This window comes from Hemicordylus capensis, chromosome 1 (assembly GCF_027244095.1).
Source record: "Hemicordylus capensis ecotype Gifberg chromosome 1, rHemCap1.1.pri, whole genome shotgun sequence".
NCBI classification, from domain to species: Eukaryota; Metazoa; Chordata; class Lepidosauria; order Squamata; family Cordylidae; genus Hemicordylus; species Hemicordylus capensis.
Window position 1 is genome coordinate 457,617,700 of NC_069657.1, and position 23,286 is coordinate 457,640,985.

The 23,286-nt window shown below is 44.8% G+C and overlaps 1 protein-coding gene across 1 annotated transcript in view; it reads left to right on the forward strand.

Annotated features, from left to right (window-relative positions):
• Positions 1-581: 581 nt before the first annotated feature.
• The window catches only part of ASXL2 (ASXL transcriptional regulator 2), a 51,293-nt gene continuing 28,588 nt past the window's right edge, over positions 582-23,286 (forward strand). Inside the window, exons 1-2 of the mRNA XM_053250226.1 lie at positions 582-711; positions 4,468-4,618. Coding sequence (XP_053106201.1) covers positions 634-711; positions 4,468-4,618 — 229 coding nt within the window. The 5' untranslated portion in view covers positions 582-633. The remainder of the gene's footprint in view (positions 712-4,467; positions 4,619-23,286) is intronic.

Here is a 23,286-nt window from a genome sequence, read left to right on the forward strand (position 1 = left end):
CAATTTCAAACCAGGGTGATCCCTGCTTAGTGAAGGGGACAATTCATGCTTGCTACCACAAGACCAGCTCTCTTCTTTGTGAATGAGAGGCTGAAGCATTTCCAGAAGTGCTGAAGGACTTCCCTTACAATTTGGTGGAATTCTTGCTGGCTGGGGGCTGCAGGGAGGAGGGCTGAACTCTGACATGTCTGAGGGTTTATTATTTGTGAGTGTGTTACCCGCACTGAGTTCTTTGGGATGCAGCAGGCTTCCAAAAACTCAGAGCAGGCAACAAGGGAAGGGGTGGGGAGGCCATGTATGTAAATCGTCAGGGCCACACTCCACAGTCCCTTTGTGGGAGGCTGACTTTACTTGCTTGGCTTGGTTCAGGCGCCCCCAGACTTGAAAGCCCCCCTCGGGGGTTTTGGTCTGTGAGCTGCGTATGCCTGGCTGGCCTCGCGTGCAGGCTGGCCTTGCCTTTGAGTCCTTGGCGCTTGGGTCAGGCGCTTGGCAGGAGTGGGCCATTTCTTTTACAGCCATGTGCTCCTGGCCCTATAGTTGGGAACTCTGGCAGCATTCCCTTGCGCTGTGCCAGGGGGCTAATCCTGCACTTCTGTTTTCAGTGGGACTTCTCCTCTTGCCTGCCTGAATGCTATGCTGCACACCAACTCCCGCGGGAGTGAGGGCATTTTCTATAAGGTTCCAGGGAGGATGGGTGTCTACACGCTGAAGGTGAGTGAGTCCCTTGCTGGAAACCAGAACTACCGCTTGGCAGATTGGGCGGCTGTTTGAGCCCGTGTCTTTGTCAGGGTAAACCTTTCTCCAGTGGAACTTCAGCAGGCCCCTCCAAAGAAGAGGGATGTTTGTCTTCCTGACACGGCCTTGGATTTCTGCTGATGCTGCATAAACAGAATGTGAGCTAGCTTGCAGAAAGGGATTTCTGATCGGGGGTTGCTCCTCTGCCCCCACCCCCCAGGCGTGTCATTCAAGCCCAGAGTGACGGTCATAGCTAGACTAATGAGAACTTGATTGGACCACATGCCCATGGCCAAAAAGAGGCCCTTCAGCAGGTAACTCTTGCAAGCAGAGATGTGGGTTTTCCAGGAATTTTTGAATTGGAAAAAAGCAACTGCTAAAAAATTTTCTCCATGCAAATTCCCCCTCATTTGCATAAAATGTGCATTATTTTTCCATTTAAAAAAATAGTATAGCATTTTTCCTGATGTCCTAAGTTTTGTTCTGATTTGGCATGTTGTTTGATCTATTTATACAGTGTTAAAATTAAAAAGCACCACCTCCATATCTCCTCAAAAGTGTTTCAAGTAGCCAAGTAGAAATTTTAGAAATGGAAAATTTTCCACCCCCACATCACTACTCATGAGAGAAAAAGGAGAGTGTGTGCAGCATATTCACTTAAGTGGGACGTCTGGGGAGTGTGTTGGACTTGAACCTGGTTCGTGAAGCTCACTGAGGGGCCTCAGCCAAGTCCCACGTGTGGTCCTTGCCTCTCACAGCTCTTTTAAGGCTACATGGGGAAACCCCGTTTGGAGAAAGGGCGGGATGTTGCTGTGATAAGATGTCCTGTTAAGAGGGAACAAGTGGGATTTGTGAGTAAGGCGTCTGCAAAGGACAGAGAGAGGTGTTTGTGACAGGGCAAGAAGATGGGGAGAGAAGAGCAAGTCGTGCTGCCTTGACATGGTATGTCACGTACCATATTGCAACTGGGTGGAAGCCAGCCAGGCTCTTGGTGCCCGCAGCCCTCATCAGCTCCTGAACTTGAGAGGCTCCTCCCTTCTTTATCCAATGTGATGGATGTCCCACCTTTTAAAAATTTCTTTTGCAAAAAATTTCTTTTCCACATACCAACATCTCATGGTGGTTCACAAAGTAAATAATAAAAACAGAATTAAAACAAAATTATAATGGTTATTAAAAAATAAAAAACCATTTAAAACAGCAGAAAAACAATTATAACCAACTTACAGCTAATCAAAGGCTTGGTGAAATAAATGTGTCTTGAGTGCTCTTTTAAAACCTGCTAGAGATGGGGAAGCTCTTCCTGCTACAACAGGCAGTTCGTTCCAAAGCCTTGAGGACAGTCCACAAAACTAAAATATAACTACCTCTGCTCCAGGCCTTTCTACTCCAACTGATGGCTGCGCTCAAGGTGGCTTTATCTACCCAAGATCCTCCAAATGAACCAGAATGTGTTGAGGCCCCATTAATTAAGCTTAAAATATTGGCAGTGGTTTGCGATCGCACATCTTCCCACCAGCGGTTTAAACCCTGCTTGCCTTCCTAAAGATGCAGGGAGCTCTCTGCTGCTCTAACTTGTAGTGGTAAAATACATACACCCTACCTTTCTGTGGGAAAAGGACGGAAGGTAAAACAGCCCATCAGTAACAACAAAAGAAAACAGAATAATAAAAACAAACAAAGCAGCAAAAATACAGACCCCACCATGTTGGCCCAAAGTAGGCCTTTCTTTAAAAAAAAAAAAAAAGTTGGCTGTAGGCCTGAAAGCCAACCATGAGGCGGACACGGGGACCTCTTTGTGGAGAGTCTTCTTCCCACCACTTGGAGAGCCCGCTGCTGCCGCCGCCGCCTTTTCCTCCTTGGTTGCCACCTGCTGTATTTCAGGTGGCAGGGATGTGGTGAAGTTGCACTTGACAGGTGGGGAGGGCAGATTGGCTTATTGCTGTAGGTCAGGGCATCCCGGCTTCTGGTACTCCAGATGGTATCCTCCTCGGCTGCAGTTTATTGTGACTGGGGATGATGATGGCAGTTCCGCATTCTCTGGAGGACCCCGGATTGGGAAGCCCCGGTGCATGGGATGGATTTGCATCCCACTCTACACTGAAGCTCAAAACAGCCTAGAAATGAAATGAAATAAAGCAAAATTGACAATAAAACAACTTGCATTAAAAAAAGGGGAAGAATGCAACAGCGAATGAAAACAGAAAGCCAGCAGCTAAAACTATAGATACCAGAAAACCTAATTTTAAAGGAGGAATGTTCTATGCAAGGAAAATGTCTTTACGTTCTTAGTTCTTCTTTAAAATGGTGAGTGAGGGGGCCATTTGGATCTCTAGGAAGGGAGTTCTGTAATCGTGGGGCCACTGCTGAGAAGACCTTCTCCTGGGGATCCACCAAAGGGATTTCAACCAAGGGTGGCCAGACAGCAGGGGCCTAAGTGGGCCAGGTGATGGGGGAGTAGGTGGTCCTTAAGCAGCCTTGGTCCCAGTGGGCTTCTAAATTAAAACTGGCACTGTGAACTGGGCCCAGAAGCCGTTGAGCGGGCACAGGAAATAGGTGTGACGTGCTCCTGTCTGTTTCTCCACTGCTAGCTCAGCAGCAACATTCTGAACCAATTGAAACCCTTCACTTTGGTGCCCTTTGTAATTCTGTGGGCAAACTCCGTAACAGCTGGCTGTGCAGTTGGCTGGTTTTTTATCTTAAAGATTGAACCGAGAAGCCTGAGACGGACAAGGAGCCTCACTTCAACTCTGGAGAGCTTTTCAGTCCTTGCAGCAGAAGCTGCCCACGTTTCAGGCGGCTAGATGTGTTTCCTGGGTCCAAAGGAGCTCAGGGCATGGCATGGCTTCCCAGGAAGAGATGTCAGCCCGCTGGAGAGGATTCTGGCAAGAGGTGGTCGCTTGGCCCTCGTGCCTGTACTTGGCATGTTGGCAGCCTCCGACTGAATTCCTGGCAGTTCTAGGTTGAAGGCTCTTCTTAGGTGAGAGGGATGAGGAAGACCAGGAAAGCTGCTGCCCATCGGGGTGGACTGCACTGAGCTAGGCGAGTCAGCAGTCTGGCTCCATAGACGGATTGTGAGCTGCCCTGAGCAGTCGCATACTAGAGGGGCAGGGCATACATATTTCAAATAATAAATAAGGCAGCCTGTGTCTTACCTGATGTTGAAAAGAGCAGCGAGGATGAGAGGGATCCTGGAAGAGAAATCCAATGGAGATGTGCTAAAAAGGACGGAGAAGGAGATGGTGGGGTGGCGGCTGAGGATGGCTTGATCACCAGGCTGTTGCCAGAAGATCAGGGGAGCAGGCCCTTGGCAGGGGAGCGCCATTCTGTGGCTGTGGGGTGGGCAGGCAGGGATCTCGGGATGAGGTATGGGGGATCCTTTCTCGGGGAAATAACTGGATTAGAGGCCACAGTCTTAAAATACCCCAGTCTACAGTAAATGCCCAGAAACAAGTTCTTTGTTCTTGCACAGCTACCACTAATTTAAACAAGGCTTGTACCCAACATGTTTCTAGTGGGTGGTAAGGCCCGCCAAGGTTTTGAGTTGGCGCAGGAGGGCAACAGTGGTGGTGGTAGTTCCGGATATGAGCTCCCCAGCAGCATAAAGAAAACCCATTTGTTTTCTCGCCTTATTCCCCGCCCCGACTCGCCGCCTCTGCTCTCCATACCACATCTTGAGCTGAAGGAGAGGTGCTCACTCTGGCCTCGGGTGCCCGTCTTCTCTTTTTGCAGAAGGATGTTCCAGATGGACTGAAGGAGCTGTCCGATGGCTCCGAAGAGAGCAGCGATGTGCAGTCGGACTCGCCCACCTCAGAGAACAGCAGCACCAGCAGCGACAGGAGCAGCAACAAGGAAGGGAGGAAAAGAAGGTGGCGAAGGAAAGGTAGATCCTCCCCAAAGACACCTGGGGGGGGGTGTTTTGGTTTTTGTGTTGCAGCGACCGAAAGATGCCTTTGTGAGGTCAGTGGCTGCTGGAGCAGATCCCAGGACAGCTGGCCCGAAGGAGGTTCAAGCCCAGCACACAGCCTGGGCGTGCCCCAGGAGTCGCTGAAACCCTGCCGAGAAGAGTTTCGAGCCTCTCTCTGCTGAGGGTAGGAGTTCCCCAGCTGGGCTCACCTGGTGTTGTGGGACTCTCCTTTGGTGGGAAACGTTGACCCAACGCTTCCCTGGTGGAGAGTGCCACTCAGCCGCAGAATAAGCGACACAGAAGCCGCACCTTCCTTTTGAGGCAAGGCTACAGCAACTGGGGCTTTTTAGTTTGCGGGGGGACTACTAAGGGGAGGCCTGATAGAGGTGTGCAAAATTATGCATGGAGCAGAGACAGTGGACAGAGATACTTTTCTCCCACTCACACACCACTAAACCGATGGCCAGGAAATCGAGGACCAACACACGGAAGTACTTTTTCACACACCGTAGTTGACCTGTGGAATTATCCGCTATGAGATAATTGTGGTGATGGCCACTAGCTTGAATGGCTTTAAAAGGGGCTTAGACCAATTAATGGAGGACAGGTCTATCCATGGCTGCTAGTTGGTGGCTATAGGCCACCTCCTGCCTCAGAGCCTCTTAAATACCAGTTATACAGGGGAACTACAGCTGGAGAGAGGGCGTGCCCTCACCTTGTGCCTCAGGGCTTCCCGGGGGCGTCTGGTGAGCCACTGTGTGAAACAGGGTGCTGGACTAGAGAGGCCTTTTTGGGCCTGATCCAGCAGGGCTGTTCTTATGTTCCTTACGTTAACAGCCGTGTGTATTTGGGACCTGTGTTCAGCTCGCTGCTTACCCTGGATAGTTCATTGGGTGACCCTGGACAAGTCACCATTTCTGCACCTCAGTTTTCTATCACTCATCAGGATGCTGCTGGTGATAGTGACACAGAATTGCAGAATGCTAGAGTGGGACCTTGGAGGTCTTCTAGTATACACACACACACACACACACACACACACACACACACACCCGCCGCTCAGGGCAGAAATCTGCCACAGCATCCCTGCCAGACATCTGAGCATCCTCTGTTTGGAAACCTCCAGTGAAAGAGAACCTACCACGGATCTCAGCAGCACTGGATAACCTGTAGGAGTTATTGAGAATCGGAGACATTGTCTAGCATCCAAGGTCTGTGTGTGCTTCCATTGTCAGCCTGGTAGTCGTGGCGGGGTGGGGAGGGCGGAAAGCCATGAGGGTCTGTTTCCAGTTCTCCCCCAGTGCGTTCCAGCTGGCCGCAGTCCTTGGGAGCCATCAGGTGTGGCTTGCTGTCCCAAGGCATGCTTTCAGCCCACTGCCATCTCATTTCCTCACCTGCCCTCTCCCCTGTGTTTTCCCTGAGCTTGTGAGGAGACAGGCTGGAGAGACCAGCAGCTGCTTGCGGCCTGTGTTTAAGTCCCCCAGTTCATTTTGTAGAAGGTTCTCATGAAGAGAAAATGGTCATGGCCCAAGTTGGGGGTGTACAGAAGTGCTACTCTGTGTGTTTCAAGGGCACCCTAGCACCAATGGGAGAGTCTTGATGACTGTAGCATGGAGCCATAGAGAAGGTGGGAGAGGCCAGCTGAGAGTGTGGTCTTCAAAGAGGCATAGGATGAAGGACATCCTGTGCTCTAGGAGGTGGGTTTCCCCATACTTAGTGGACTCCCTAGATCAAGAGGAAAGCCCCTCAAGCCATCAAAAGGGTAGGCCAGGCGGAGGGTGTGAAAAAGCTCCTTTGCAGACAGACAGACAGACAAGAAGTGGCAGCTGACCTTGTGCTTTTGGTGTCGGGGGTTAGGAGCAGTTCAGCTGTTTTCGGGAGTGATTATTCAAGGCACATTAGAATAACCTTTTCTTGCTGTACTTGCTCTCATTGTGCGTTTTGTTCTTTAAAAGCCTGAAGCATTTTATGCAAGGAAAATAGTTAATAGGGTCCACTTCTAGCAACTGTGAAGGTGTTCATGCTAAACTGAATCATTGCTGCAGAATCTAATGTGGCTCAGCCCTTCCAAACATATGAGATAAGCAAGCCTATAAATGAAATGTTTGAGAGAATGAAAATGCTGTCTTAAGTCTTGGAACTCTTGAATCTTTATGTTACTTTGAGATTAAACCTCTTATCAAATTACCCCGAGGTTAGGAACATAGGAAGCTGCCAGATACTGAGTCAGACCCTTGGTCCATCTAGCTCAGTATTGTCTTCACAGACTGGCAGCGGCTTCTCCAAGGTTGCAGGCAAGAATCTCTCAGCCCTATCTTGGAGATGCTGCCAGGGAGGGGACTTGGAACCTAGATGCTCTTCCCACAGTGGCTCCTCTCCTCTCCTGGTGTATGATTGTCTGGGTTTACCACAGCCAAGAAAAGAAACGAAACAGTAAAGACTGTGTGTAGTCTGGGCTTAATGTCGACAGCAATAAATCTTTGCCAAGTTGGTGTATTGTATACATTAAGACCATGAGATGCAACCCACCATGTCCCTGACCCAAATCTTAGTATAGCTTGATGCTCACCTTGCTCACCCCCTCCCTTCCCATAATCAGTGACTTTTGTATTCCCCTGGTCTACATTATATAAGGGTGATGGGGGTGGGCAGGGGGTGTGTTTTGTGTGAAGTGGTTTGAGCACTATTACAGGAAATTGAATTTTGCAGCTTCCCTAGTTTCTGAAAATATGCATGAATTTGCTTGTTTATAACTTCTGTTCCTGCCTGTCATGGGAATTGACATACTATAGATATACCTCCTGCCCACAGGAAGCCTGCTTACCTGCCCATCTGCATCCATGGCTCTTGACATCCCTCCAGAGATTGTCCGTATTGGGGAATAGTATCTTTTCCCTAAATGCCTGCCTGCAGGTGGTAATGGGGTGGATGAGGGAGAACAAATTGAGGCTGAATCCAAACAAGATGGAGGTACTCATTGTGAGGGGTTGTAACTCAGGAGGTGGGTTAGAGCTTTCTGTTCTGGAAGGGGTCACTCTCCTCCAGAAGGAATAGGTATGTCGTCTGGGAGTACTTCTGGACCCCAGCCTCTCTCTTCTTTCTCAGATTGATACAGTGGCCAGGGGTGCTTTTTGCCGGCTTTGGCTGATACGCCAGCTACAGCCATTTCTGGAGGAGAATGGCCTAAAAACAGTGGTACTCTTGCTGGTAACCTCTAGACATGACGGCTGCCTTTATACGTAGTCTGGAAACTGCAGTTGGTATAAAATTTGGCAGCCAGGCTGGTCTCTGGAACAACCCAAAGAGAGCATGTTACTCCTATTCTAAAAGCATGGCACTGGCTGCTGAGATGTTTCCCTTTATATTGAAAATATAAAGTGCTGGTGACTAGCGATAAAGCCCGGAGCAGCTTGGGCCTGGGGTATTTAAGCGAGCACCTCCTTCTGCTTGAGGGCCCCCGTTGCTTATTAGGATCTTCTGGAGAGGTCTGCCTGCAGTGGCCTCCCGCTCGTCTGTTCAGGCCTTTCTCCATAGCTGCCCCAAGGCTCTGGGATGAGCTTTGCTCTCTCTAACTGTCTTCAGAAGAGCTCTAACTTATTTAATCAAGCCCTTTGGTCCGCTGTAAGTTGGTTTTTACTGTTCTAAACTATTTCAAACAATAACTGTTATGATTAAGGCTGGGTTTTAATTGAAGTTTTAATGTGTTTATTTTTATGTAAACAGCTATGAGATTTAGTTTGGCAGTATTAAAATGTAATAAATAAATATGCAGTCGTTCATGCCAGTCATGATCCGAACATGGAATATCTTGCCCAGTTTCCCAGAGTGAGTGCTTGGGATGCCTGAGAGAGGTTAAAACAGAATCTCAGGAGGTGCTCCTCCCGGCTCTGGGGACCACCTGAGCCTGCTTGCCTGGGATTTGAACCAGCTAATGCTTGCCTTGCACAGAAACACCTTAAAGGCTTGAAGCTGCTATTGGGTGGGCTTTTGATTGGCCATTCATAGTTTAGTTCCACCATTTCTCTGAGCGGAGTCGTCGTGAGGCAACAGTTGTGGCATGAATGGGGCTGCTTCTCAATGCCTTGAACTCTGCGTCGTCCTGGAATTGGCCACCCATGTGTCTGGGGTTGGTTGCTACACTGCCAGTGGGTGGGTGGATGTCTCGCTCGCTCTCAGTCACTTGCACCTGCCTTTCCGCCTGTTTTGGATTATTCCGTCATTAGCCTTGTGTAGGAAAGGATTTTACAAACATGTTTGTTATAAACGGCAGGGGGAGAAAGCAAAAGCCTCTGTAGCACCACGGGGTCTGTCTGCAGCCCGGAGCAAATGCAGCTGAAAGAGCAAAGCTGCAGTTCAACCTGGGACTTCTTCGAGGCCGTGCAGCAGAAGCAGGAAAGGCCTGGCTGCCAAGATGTGTGTGGTCAGAAGGGCCCAGTTGGCTCTCCTGCTGCAGTAGGAGAAATGCAGCAGAGAGGTAGTAGCTGCCAGTGTGGGGACGTGTGGCTCACTCGGTCTGCAGCCACATGTCCATCAGCCTTTCCCAGCCAGAGGGCACCTGAACCTTTGGGCAGTGTCCTGAAGGTGAGGGCGGTGCCTGTGGCTGGGCCCACACAGCCTCTGCTTCCAGCCGCTCTTCTGGACTGGCTGTGTGTTCTGTCAGTTGCTTGAACCTCCCCCCCCCCACATGCTCCAAAACCTACAGCTGACTTAATCCTCTGGCTTTTGTGTGTGTCCTTAGTGGGAAGGGATTAGGCCACGTCCCTAAGAGAGTGACCGCCCTATTTCAGTAGAAAGGCAGCAGCACATGTGGAGAAGAGAGGGGTGCCTTGAATCACGAGCCGCTGCCGCTGGGTGTCTCGGGTGCTCCAGTGTGCCTTGGTATCCCAAGCCCAGGAGCATGCAGGCTGACCCAGCTATTGGCAAATGAATCTCTTCACCTCAAAGGATGTTTTGAAGGCCCAGGCCAGTTTGAGTGCCTGTCGTCTTCAGCAAAGCAATCTAGGAATGTTGTGTGGCACATGTTTTGAGAAAGGTTCGGAGAAGAGGAAGAAGGTTGTGGTGAAAGGCGAGCCGTTACTGTCTAACTCGGTGGTGAGCTCTTGAGAGTTTGCGCTTTTGCTCTTCCTTGGTCACCGGCCGTTCCATACTAGACGAGTATTGCTCTCTTTCTGCAAATCCCTTGAGTTAAACCGTGTTCATCTGCGTCGTTACCATGCTCAACATAACGGGTACTGTTCGCAGCCGTAAGGGTTAGAAGCTGCCTTTGAAAAAAACAAAAGCCGGAGACACTCGGAGCTGGGTTTCGTGTGCTGTGTTGACTTCTGTGATCCGGGTTGGCCTGTGGATGGGCTTAGGGTTCTTCAGTGAACTGTGCTCATTGTCGTAACTGTGGGCTTCCTGCTGCTCTGCTCCTGCCTTTATTGTTGTGTTCCTCCTTCACATGCCAGGCACATCCCAGGTCCAGGGTTCGGTGTTTCCCTGCAAGAGCTGACGGGATCCCAGATGCCTGGAGCAAAGGAGGAAACAGCAGCTCTCTTCTTCGTTGTTGTAGGTGCTGGATGTCGTCAGCCAAAGCAGAGGGAACATGGGCTTCTGGATTGGGGTCCTGGTGGGTGAGTAAAGGAGGAACTGGTTGGGATGCAGTTGGCTGCCTTTTTGCTGCTTGTGGTGATGCTCTTGCCAAGCTGGTACCCTCCTTCAAGCTTTCACGGCTGAAGCAAATGTTCAGAAGGGGCAGAGAAAGGGCAGGCTGCAAGTGGACACAACAGAAGGGGACAGAGCAGAAGCAGACGGGAGCCTGTGCCAGCAGGTCAAAGAGTCAAAAGAATAGCATACATCAGGGGAGAGATTCAGTGTATAGGTGCTTATATGCCAATGCCAGACGTCTCTGAGCCAAGATGGGTGAGCTGGAGTGCTTGGTTGCTAACGCAGAAATAGATACAGTGGGCATAACAGAAACATGGTGGAACAGTGAGAACTGGTGGGACACTGTTATCCCTGGGTATAAACTCTATAGAAAGGACAGGGACTGGAGTCCTCCACAGAAACCCTGTGGGTGACTATACAAGGCCGGAAAGGGAACGTGCTACTGGGGACGTGCTATCGCCCTCCAGATCAAAATGCCGACAGTGACTGGGAGTTGCAGGAGGAAATCAGGGAGGTGTCAAGGAGAGGCAGGGCTGTAATTATGGGTGATTTCAGCTACCCACACATAGACTGGGTAAATTCACATTCAAGTCAGGACAAAGAGGTCAAATTTCTAGATACGCTAAATGACTGTGCCCTAGAACAGTTGGTCATGGAACCGACCAGAGAGAAGGCGACCTTGGATCTAATTCTGAGTGACACCCAGGACCTGGTGCGTGATGTCAGTGTCATTGACCCTTTAGGGAACAGTGACCACAGTGCCATCAACTTCAGCATACATGCGGGGAGAGAATCACCAAGGATGTCTAACACAGACATTTTGAATTTCAGAAGAGGAAACTTCTCCAAAATGAGCAGTATGGTGAAAAGAAAGCTGAGGGGGGAAATCAGGAGAGTCACTTCACTCCAGAGTGCATGGAGTTTACTCAAAACCACAATACTAGAAGCCCAGTTAGATTGTATACCCAAAAGGAGGAAATGTACCACTAAGTCCAGGAGGATGCCAGCATAGCTAACAGGTACCGTCAAGGAAGCCATAAAAGGGAAGAAGACTTCCTTCCGCAATTGGAAGGCCTGTCCAAACGAAGAGAACAGAAAGGAACACAAACTCTGGCAAAAGAAATGCAAGGTGACAATAAGGGAGGCAAAAAGAGAGTTTGAGGAACATTTAGCCAAAAGCATCAAGGGGAATAACAAAAACTTCTTTAAGTACATCAGAAGCAGGAAACCTGCCAGGGAGGCAGTTGGACCATTAGACAATGAGGGAGTGAAAGGGATTATTAAGGAGGATATGGAGGTTGCAGAGAAGCTAAATGAGTTCTTTGCATCTGTCTTCACGGCAGAGGATACTGAGCATATACCTGTTCCTGAACCAAGCTTTTTAGGGATGGAGGCTAGAGAGCTGAGTCAGATAGAAGGGATGATGTTCTAAACTGTCTGGAAAAACTGAAAGCTAACAAATCACCAGGGCCGGATGGCATCCATCCAAGAGTCCTCAAAGAACTCAAATGTGAAATTGCCGACCTCCTTGCTAAAATATTTAACTTATCCCTCAAATTGGGCTCTGTACCAGAGGACTGGAGAGTAGCAAATGTAACACCGATTTTCAAAAAGGGATCCAGGGACGATCCGGGAAATTAAAGGGCAGTTAGCCTAACGTCCGTTCCAGGCAAATTGATGGAAAGCATCCTCAAGGATAAAATTGTAAAGCACCTAGAAGAACAGGCCCTGCTGGGAGTGAGCCAGCACGGCTTCCGCAAAGGTAAATCTTGCCTCACCAACCTTTTGGACTTCTTTGAGAATGTCAACGAGTGGATCAAGGTGATCCAGTTGACATCGTCTGCCTGGACTTCCAAAAAGCTTTTGACAAAGTTCCTCATCAAAGACTCCTGAGGAAACTTAGCTGTCATGGGATAAAGGGACAAGTACATGTGTGGATTGCTAACTGGTTGAAAGAAAGGAAACAGAGGGTAGGTATAAATGGAGAGTTTTCACAATGGAGGGAAGTAAGAAGTGGGGTCCCCCAGGGATCTGTACTGGGTCCGGTGCTTTTTAATTTATTCATCAATGATCTAGAAGCAGGGGTAAGCAGCGATGTGGCCAAATTTGCAGATGATACTAAACTCTTCCGGGTAGTGAAATCCAAAACGAATTGTGAGGAGCTCCAAACGGATCTCTCCAAACTGGGTGAGTGGGTGACAAAGCGGCAAATGAGCTTCAATGCTGACAAGTGTAAAGTGATGCACATTGGGACAAAAAAACCCAACTTCAAGTATATGCTGATGGGATCCGAGCTGTCGGTGACGGACCCGGAGAGGGATCTTGGGGTTGTGGTTGACAGCTCGTTGAAAGTGTCGACTCAATGTGTGGCAGCTGTGAAAAAGGCAAATTCCATGCTAGGGATCATTAGAAAGGGGATTGAAAATAAAACGGCTAACTATAATGCCCTTTTACAAAACTGTGGTGCGACCACACTTGGAGTACTGCGTACAATTCTGGTCACCACATCTTAAAAAGGACATTGTTGAACTGGAGAAGGTACAGAAGAGGGCAACCAAGATGATCAGGGGCCTAGAGCACCTTTCTTATGAGGCAAGACTACAACACCTGGGGCTTTTTAGTTTAGAAAAAAGACAACAGTGGGGAGATATGATAGAGGTCTATAAAATCATGCATGGTGTGGAGAAAGTGGAGAGAGAGAGAGATTCTTTTCCCTCTCACACAACACGAGAACCAGGGGTCACTCCATGAAATTGATTGCCAGGAGGTCTAGGACCAACAAACGGAAGCTGATGGAGGTCTAGGACCAACAAACGGATGGCACTTCTGGCCATCGCCTCAACCTGGGACACCAGGGAGTGGCTCGGATCCAGAAGCACCCCTAGACTGCATACCTGTTCCTTCTGGGGAAGTGTGAACCCATCTAGAACAGGCAGATCAAAATCATCTCTCGAATTCCAGCCCCGCACAATGAGTACTTCCGTTTTAGCCGGATTCAGTCTCAGTTTGTTATCCCTCATCCAGCCCATCACCAACTCCAGGCAGGCATTTAGGGAGGTTATGCCCTCTCTTGATGATGCTGACATGGAGAAATAAATTTGGACTTCCGGTTGGACTGCTAACGAGGCTGCATGCTTCTCGACAGGGGAGACCGAGGAGGAGTATTTTATGGGGGTTTTGAGCCTTCATAACCCCCCCTCACCACCCTGGATTTAAGGGTTTGGATCAAGATTGACCACTGTATCCCCCCGGAGCCTGCTCCTTATCTCAGGGCTGTGCTGGAAAGTACAGCTTTGATTTAAGTCAAGCGGTGGGGGTTGGGATTCATCAAGCTACACTCCTCCATCGGAAATCCAATGGACTGAAGCCGGTCTGGCATCTAACTTCTTTCGGTTTGGATTATAATTCATGCTTAAAGTTCAAGAAGCTCACCTCTCAGCGTGATTAGTGATAAATTGCTGGAATTCTACCTGCTTTTGCTGTAAAGATTGGACAGAGCCCAAGCCCTTGTTGTGAAGATGTCGTAAGTTTGCTAATTATAAATCAAGGATGGAAATTCAATCTGTTTTACTAAATGCTGGAACTGAAAATCTGAACTGATGACTAAAAGCTTTAAAACTGGAAAAAAAAGCAAAGCAGTGGGAACTATTATTATTCTCTTTTAATACCTTTTGAGAGAGTTTAACTTAAGGGATAAGTGATTTGCTGTTTGCTGTTGAATATGTCTATCATGAAGTCCACCAATTAGAGGAAGAAGGCGGATTATTGAACCGTGAGAAAAATTAAACTGGCAGTGATAAGATACAAGAGTTGCGGTCTGGAGCTGAGTTTATTTGGAAAATAATTGCAGGCCTGTACTTTGTTGCAGAGCAAGGAGGCTGAATCCTGCTGTAAGAGCAGTGTTGCTGGAGGAGTTGTAAATAATGCAAAAGGTAAAGCAACAGAGCCAAACACAGACCCAATCACAAGCTAGGAGATTTTCTGTTCCAAACCCAGGCCTGGGTGAAGGGAAAATGTCTTCAGAGTTAAATGAGACACTAGTTGCTATGAAACAGTTACTAGAAGCTAATACAGGCACCCTCCAACATGTAAGTCAAGACATACAAACACTTAATAAGAGAACATCAAACATTGAGGAGACAGTGAAAAAATTGGCGCAAGATAACAAAGAATTTAAAACAAGGGTGGAAAGTTTGGAGCAAGACGTAGGATCACTAAGAGATGACAGGGAAAAATTATTAGATCAAATGGCTTTGTTGGAATTGAGGCAAAAAGAGCGTTTCTTGAGGTTTAGAGGAATCCCAGAAAAAACTGGTCAAGACATTTAAAAAGTGCTTAGGGAGGAATTTGCATCACTCTTGGGAATTTCAAGTGAAGAGATGGATCCGCAGATTGATGCAGCTTTTCACCTGAATTCTGAATTTGCCACAAAAAATAAATTAGCTAGGGATTGCATGGTTCAATTCAATTCTAAATCAATTACAGAGCAGATACTCCAAGCACATTTTGCCAAAGCCCTTACTATTGAAGCCCAACAGGTAAAAGTTCTGAAAGAAATACCATCCAGGATTTTAAGGAAACGTAAGGATTACAAATTTTTGACAGATGCTTTGAATGCCAATGGAATACGTTTTAGATGGGAACTGCCTGAAGGGGTCTCCTTTTTCTACAAGGGAAAGAGGAACAGATTTACAGAACTCCCCAAAGCGCAAGAATTTTGGCAGAAATACAAAAAAAACTTTTAACCTCTGAGCACTCAGTGCCTTCAACACATAATTCTAACTAGCCAAGATGGATTACAAAATAGCTTCATGGAACGTTAATGGGTTAAATAGCAAAACCAAAAGGGTTAAAGTTTTTCATTTTCTTAAAAAACAAAGTTTGGACATTGTATGCTTTCAAGAGACACATATTAGAAAACAAGATAGAAAATATTTGGTTAATAAGGCCTTGGGACAAGAATTTGTTTCCTCTGATAAGAAAAAAAAAAAGAGGGGTAGTGTTTTATGTGAAACAACAACTTGAACCCAAGTTGATTTTTAAAGATGAAGAAGGCAGGATGCTAGCTTTGGAAATTTTAGTTTCCGGAATCAAAACGGTGATAATTGGAATTTATGCACCCAATGAAAAAAAAGTAGAATTCTATAATTATCTAGAACAGAAGATGGCTGAGTTATCGAATGCTAATTTGGTTTTACTGGGAGATTTTAATGGAGTTGTCTCTACATCGTTGGATAGAAAATCTGATATGTCTGAAAGGAACCTACAAGGCAAAGCTACCTAAAGCTTTTTTTGATTTAGCAGAATATATGGATCTTTATGACTTGTGGAGAATCAAAAACTCAAATGCAAAGGAATATACTTACCGTATTTCTCTGAAAGATATAAATCTCATTCAAGGATAGATATGGTCTGGACATCCAAATCTATTACGCCATGTATAAAAAGAATGGATATCTTGCCCAGAACCTTCTCAGATCATAATGCAATTTGCTTTACATGGAAAAAGCAGGGAACGGTTTCCTTTCGCTGGAGACTGAATGAACACTTGCTGAAAAAACCGGATGTTGTGGAGAAAGCCAAAAGGAAGTTAAAGGACTATTTTGAACTGAATTTAAACCAAGGAATGGATAACAAAATAGTTTGGGATGCAGGAAAAGCGGTCATGAGAGGGGTTTTCCAACAAAATGCATACTTTAAAAAACAAAGGGGACTGAAAAAAGAGGCATTAGTAATGGAGATTTCTAAAAAAGAAAGAGAACTTTTATGGGCCAAAGATTACTCAAGTCATTAAAATGCTTCAGCAACAGCTCTCTATGTTAGTATTAAATGAAGTTGAACAGAACTTAAAATATGCGAAGCAAAAGTCATTTGAATTTGCAAACAAACCAGGCAAGTTGTTGGCTTGGAAAATTAGAACTGAGAGAAAGAATAAGTATATATCCAAGATACTAACAAAAAATGGGCTTTCCTATGATCAAAGGGAAATAAAAAGGGAATTCTTTAGATACTATTCTGAATTATATAAAGGAAAAAAAGTAGAAGATATAAAAATTGACAAATTTCTCAAGACACAAAATATTCCAAAACTTTCTAAGGAACATATAGAAATTATGAATGCACCAATATCAATAATGGAAATAACAGAAGTAATAAATCAAAGCAAGGTTAATAATGCGCCAGGGCCCGACGGGCTACCAGCTTCGTACTACAAATCATTTAAAGATCAAATATTACAGCCTTTGCAATGGATGATGAATGATATTTTGCAAAGAGGGATTATGCCGGAGTCTTGGAGGTATGCCAATATCGCAGTAATTCCAAAACCGGATCAAGATTTAACGCAAGTCAAGAACTACAGGCCAATCTCACTCTTAAACAATGACTACAAACTTTTTGCTGCCATTTTGGCAAGGAGAATGAAGGTTATATTAAGACTTTTTATTCATGAAGATCAAGCAGGTTTTTTGCCAAAAGGGCAATTAAGAGATAATGTGAGAACAGTTTTGAATGTATTGGAGTATTACGAAAAACACAATGATAAACAGATAGCTATGATTTTTCTGGACACAGAGAAAGCTTTTGATAATGTCTCCTGGCAGTTTATGTGGATGCTATTAGATGTAATGGGAGTTGGTAACAATTTCATTAGGGCTATCAAGATAATCTATTCGGAGCAATATGCTAAAATTATTATAAGTGGGGAACTATCAGACAATTGTAAAATACAAAAAGGAACTAGACAAGGATGTCCACTTTCCCCATTACTTTTTATATTAGTACTGGAAGTGCTTTGTAGAAATATTAGAGCAGATGATCAAATACAAAGCCCAGAAATTGGGAAACAGGAGTATAAACTAAGAACCTTTGCGGATGATGTAGTGTTTTTTCCTAGAAAATCCATTTCTTGTTTACACAGTCAGACAGGTGTTATTGACTGGTTTGTTTTATCCAGACATTGAGTCCTTCCCAAGGACCTGGGATGGCTGAATTTTATTGTCAGTTGTTATAGATATCGTCGCAGAATATAGGCTGTTCCCAGTAAAGCTGCTTTTTGTAATTGGCTGATGGTGATTTCTGTGGCCCCTATGGTGTTGAGGTGCTCTTCAAGGTCTTTTGGGACTGCACCCAGGGCGCCAATTACCACTGGGATTATTTTGGTCTTCTTCTGCCACAGCCTTTCAATTTCAATTTGTAGATCTTTGTATTTGGTGATTTTTTCTATTTCTTTTTCTTCTGCTATCCCCTGGTATTGCTATGTCAATTATTTTCACTTGTTTTTCTTTCTTCTCGACTACAGTTATATCTGGTGTATTGTGTGGCAGATCTTTGTCTGTTTGTAGTCGGAAGTCCCATAATATTTTTGCATCTTCATTTTCTTCAACTTTTTCAATTTTATGGTCCCACCAATTTTTGGCTACAGGTAGCTTGTGTTTTTTGCAGATGTTCCAGTGTATCATCCCTGCTACCTTGTCATGCCTTTGTTTGTAGTCAGTCTGTGCGATCTTTTTACAACAACTGATTAGGTGGTCCACGGTTTCATCTGCTTCTTTACAAAGGCGGCACTTGCTGTTTGTTGTTGACTTTTCTACTTTTGCTCTTATTGCATTAGTTCTTAGTGCCTGTTCTTGTGCAGCCAGTATTAAACCCTCTGTTTCTTTCTTCAAGTTGCCATTCTTAAGCCATTGCCAGGTCTTGGTGATGTCTGATTTCCCACTTATATTGTGTAAATATTGACCATGCAGGGGCTTATTTTTCCATTTTTCTGCTCGGTTCTTGACTTGTTCTTTCTTGTAGGCCTGCTTTCTTTCATTGGTGTTGAATAGTTTCGCGTTATTGACCATTTGAAGTGCATCTTCTTCACTGTCCTTGATATATTCTTCAAGGCTTCTTTTCTGCTCCTCTACTGTTTGATGGACTTGCAGCATTCCTCTTCCACCTGAGCTGCGAGGGAGGTATATCCTATCGACATCACTGCGGGGGTGCAGAGCATGATTGATGGTCATGATTTTCCTGGTCTTACAATCCAGCGTCTCTAGCTCAGCCTGGGTCCAGTCTATTATTCCTGCAGTGTATCTGATAACAGGTATAGCCCAGGTGTTTATGGCTTGTATGGTGTTCCCGCCATTGAGTTTGGACTTGAGGATTTTTCTGACTCTCCTGATGTATTCACTTCCAATTTTTCTTTTAACTTCAGCATGTGCGTTGTTAATCAGCCTGGAGAATGCCCAAGTATTTGTAAGGTTGTTTCTCTTCCAGGTTCTTGATCTTGCTTCCATTGGGCAGTTCTATTCCTTCTGTTTTTGTTATTTTCCCTCTGTTCATTATTAATGTAGCACACTTGTCTAGTCCAAACTCCATTGCTATATCGCTACTGAATATACGGACAGTGCTTAGCAGTGATTCAATTTCTGACTGGGACTTTCCATACAACTTCAGATCGTCCATGTACAGCAGATGGTTGATTTGAATTGATGTTTTAGATGTTTGGTATCCAAGGCCTGTTTTGTTTAGTATTTGTGAAAGTGGGGTCATGGCGATTACAAACAACAGAAGGGATAGTGAGTCCCCTCGGAAAATGCCTCTTCTAATGCTAACCTGTCCAAGTGTCTCGCCATTGATTGTTAACTGTGTACTCCACATGCTCATTGCTTTTTTAATAAATATCTTAATGTTTTTGCTGACACCAGTTGTTTCTAAACATTTTAGTATCCATGTGTGAGGCAATGAATCGAAGGCTTTCTTGTAGTCAATCCATGCAACACTTAGATTGGTTTTTCTTCTCTTTCAATTTTCTAAAATCATTTTGTCAATCAGCAGCTGGTCTTTTGTGCCTCTGGTATTTGGGCAATTTCCTTTCTGTTCAACTGGAAGCTGTTTGTTAGTTAATAAGTGTTGCATGACTTCATCTGCTATTATTCCAGTTAATAATTTAAACATGGTTAGCAGGCAGGTTATTGGTCTATAATTACTTGGAACTGCACTTATTATTATTATTATTATTATTATTATTATTATTATTATTATTAATTCAATTTCTATACCGCCCTTCCAAAAATGGCTCAGGGCGGTTTACAAAGAGAAATAACAAACAAATAAGATGGCTCCCTGACTCTAAAGGGCTCACATTCTAAAAAGAAACATAAGACACACACTAGGAACAGTCACTGGAAGTACTGTGCTGGGGGTGGATAGGGCCAATTACTCTCCCCCTGCTAAATAAAGAGAATCACCACGTTAAAAGGTGCCTCTTTGCCCAGTTAGCAGGGGTTAGAGAAGATCGGAAGACTCTTGGAAGAAATACAACAATTTGGCCAACTGGCTGGGTTTTATATAAATAAGACTAAAACGAAGGTGTTGACAAAAAATATGGATCAGAAATCTAAGGATAGATTTTTTGAAATAAGTGAACTGAAAGTGGAGAAGAAAATTAAATACTTGGGCGTCTGGTTGACAAACAAAAACGCTTTGTTTTTAAATAATTATATTAAAATATGGAATACAGTAAAAACTGACTTGCAAATCTGGTCTAGAATGAACTTATCTTTAATGGGAAGAATTTCAGTTGTGAAAATGAATGTTTTGCCTAAAATGCTGTTTCTTTTCCAGGCTAGTCCTATAATTAATATTTTAACTTGTTTTAAGCAATGGCAAAAGGACATAACCAAATTTGTTTGGCAAGGGAAAAGACCAAGAATTAATTTTAAAAATTTAATAGATGCTAAAGAAAGAGATGGTCTTACCCTGCCAGACTTAAGGTTGTATTTTGATGCTGTTTGTTTGACGTGGTTAAAAGAATGGATAACATTAAGAAATCCTAGAATATTTGATCTGGAAGGATTTGATAGAAGGTTTGGATGGCATTCATATTTGTGGTATGATAAAAGTAAAGTACATAAAGATTCCTTAATCACTATGTAAGAAGAGGTCTAATGAGAGTGTGGGTAAAATATAAAAAATGGTTGGAACCTAAAACTCCGTTATGGGTATCCCCGATTGAAGCTTTAGCACGTAAAGAGATAAATATGCAACCGGAATGGGGTACCTATAGGGATTTATTATGTTTCCAAGAAAAGGGCTGTAAATTAAAAAACCTAATTGAAGTACAAAATTTGGTTAGTAATTGGTTTCAGTATCATCAGTTAAATGAAGTTTATAAGAAGGATCTTAAAGTTGGATTTGAGGATCAAATGTTGAGATTTGAGAAGGAGCTGTGTGAAAATGATGAAAAATTAGTGTCTAAGATGTATAGGCTGTTGCTTTTGGAAGAGACAAGAGATGAAGTGGTTAAAATGACTATGATAAAATGGGCTCAAAATGTGGGTCATAATATAGATATGGCAGCTTGGGAAAAATTATGGAAAATGGATTTAAAGTTCACTGCATGCTATACTTTAAAAGAAAATCATTATAAGGATGTACAGGTGGTATTTGACACCTAAAAAATTAGCACTAATGTATAAAAATGTTTCAAACAAATGTTGGAAATGTGGACACTGTGAAGGAACATTTTTCCATATGTGGTGCTCCTGTAGGAAGCCAAAGGCCTTTTGGGACATGATATATAATGAGTTAAAGAAATTTTTTTAAATGACATTTCCTAAGAGACCAGAATCCTTCCTGCTGGGAATAACGCAAGGAGAGTTTTCCACAAAAAATTTAACATTCTTTATGTATGCAACCACGGTGGCCAGAATAGTATATGCGCAGAAATGGAAGGATAATGAATTGCCCTCAAAAGAAGATTGGTTAATAAAAAATTTGGAATATGCTGAGATGGCAAAACTTACAGAGAGATAAGAGATCAAAACTTGGAATGTTTTAAAGAAGATTGGAAACCATTCTTATTATACCTAAAGAACTATTTTTCTAATATTGATTTTTCAACAGGGTTTGAAATTTAGTAATATTAGCAGGTTGAGTAGAGTAAAATCGAGTTTGTAAGGTATAGGATATATGTTTTGAATTACTATAGCAATGGTTGAATTGTATAGTTAGTGATTCACACGGATTGATGAGCAGGAAGTCAGCATTTGTTTAATTGGATGTAACGAGATTGTTAAGATTTTGTAAAAATCAATAAAAAATTTAAAAGCGACATGGAGAAATAGATTTGGGTGTTAGCATACTGATAGCACCCTGCACCAAATCTCCTGATGATCTCTCCCAGCGGTTTCATGTAGATGTTAAACAACGTTGGAGACAATATGGAGCCCTGGGGCACACCATACAAGAGTTCAGATTTTGAAGAAGAGCGGTCTCCAAGGGACACCATCTGGAACCTGCCCGAGAGGTAGGAGCGGAACCACTGCAAAGCAGTGCCTCCAACTCCCAACCCCCTCGGACACTCCAGAAGGATACTATGGTCGATAATATCGAAAGCCGCCGAGAGGTCCAGAAGGACCAACAGAGTCACACTTCCTCTGTCCATTCCCAATTGGAGATCGTCCATCAGGCCGACCAAGGCAGTCTCCACCCCATAGCCCACCCGAAAGCCAGTTTGAAATGGGTCAAGGTAATCAGTTTCATCCAAGACTGTCTGGAGCTGGGAGGCCACCACCCTCTCAATTACCTTGCCCAGCCACGGAAGGTTGGAGACAGGCCTGTAGTTGTTCAAGTCCGAGGGATCCAGGGTAGGCTTCTTCAGAAGTGGTCTAATAATGGCCTCCTTAAGACAAGGAGGCATCCTACCTGGAGATGCTGCCAGGGCCTGGACCTGGGACCTTCTGTGTGCAAAGCCGAGGCTCTGCCCCTGAGCTGCTGTGGCCCCCTCCCCAAGATGGAAATAGGCCGCATAGCCGGAACTGGGACTTGGCCTGCTCCTTTCTGTGTTTTTTGCAGATACTGCTGCAATAAGACGGAGGTGCTTATTGGGTGGTGGTTGGGAACTCGGGAGACTGTTTCGAACTGCCGGTTCTGGATAGGGTCACACTCCCCCAGAAAGACCAGCTACACAGTCTGTGGGAACTTCTGGATCCAAACCTCTCCCTGGTGTCCCAGGCTGAGGTGGTGGCCAGAGGTGCTTTCTATCAGCTTCGGCTGATACGCCAGCTCTGTCCGTTTCTTAAGATGAATGGCCACAGAATGGTGGTACATCTGCGGATCACCTCCAGATATGACTACTGCAATGCACTCTATGTAGGGCTGCCTTTGTACATAGTTCAGAAACTTCAGTAGGTACAGAATGCAGTGGTCAGGTTGGTCTCTGGGTCATCTCTAAACCTAACCCTAAATGGCTTAGGCCCTGGGTAATTGAGAGAACGTCATCTTCACCATGAGTCCCACCATCCATTGAGATTAACGGGAGAGGTTCGTCTGCAGTTGCCACTGGCCTGTCTGGTGGCTGCTCTGAGGTTTTGGAATGTGCTCCCTGCTGAGACAAAAGAGTCTCTCCATCTCTGACAGGTTTTTAAAAGGCAGCTAAGACGCATTTGTTCACCCAGGCTTTTAATTAGACCTACAATGGTGCAGCGGGGAAACGCTTGATGAACAAGCAGAAGGTTGCTGATTCGAATCCCCGCTGGGACTATATCGGGCAGCAGCAATAGAGGAAGATGCTGAAAGGCATCAGCTCATACTGCGCAGGAGGAGGCAATGGTAGACCCCTCCTGTTTTCTACCAAAAGAAAACCACAGGGCTCTGTGGGCGCCAGGAGTCAAAATCGACTTGATGGCACACTTTACCTTTACAGTTTTGAACATTGTGCCAAATTTTAAATTATTTTAATGTGTTAATGTTTTAATTTTGTTTTTAATTGGTACTATTTTATTGTAAACTACCCAGACACATGTTTTGGGTGGAATATATATATATATATATATATATATATATATATATATATATATATATATAAAATAAAATAAAATAAAATAAAATAAAAAGTAAGTGGAAAGTCCAGGGTACTCACTGCAATGGCAGAAGAGAGTGCACATGTGTCACGCCCTCAATCTCAGACAGCGAGGAGGAAGGGGAAGCTGTCAACATTCCAGCCGATGCCG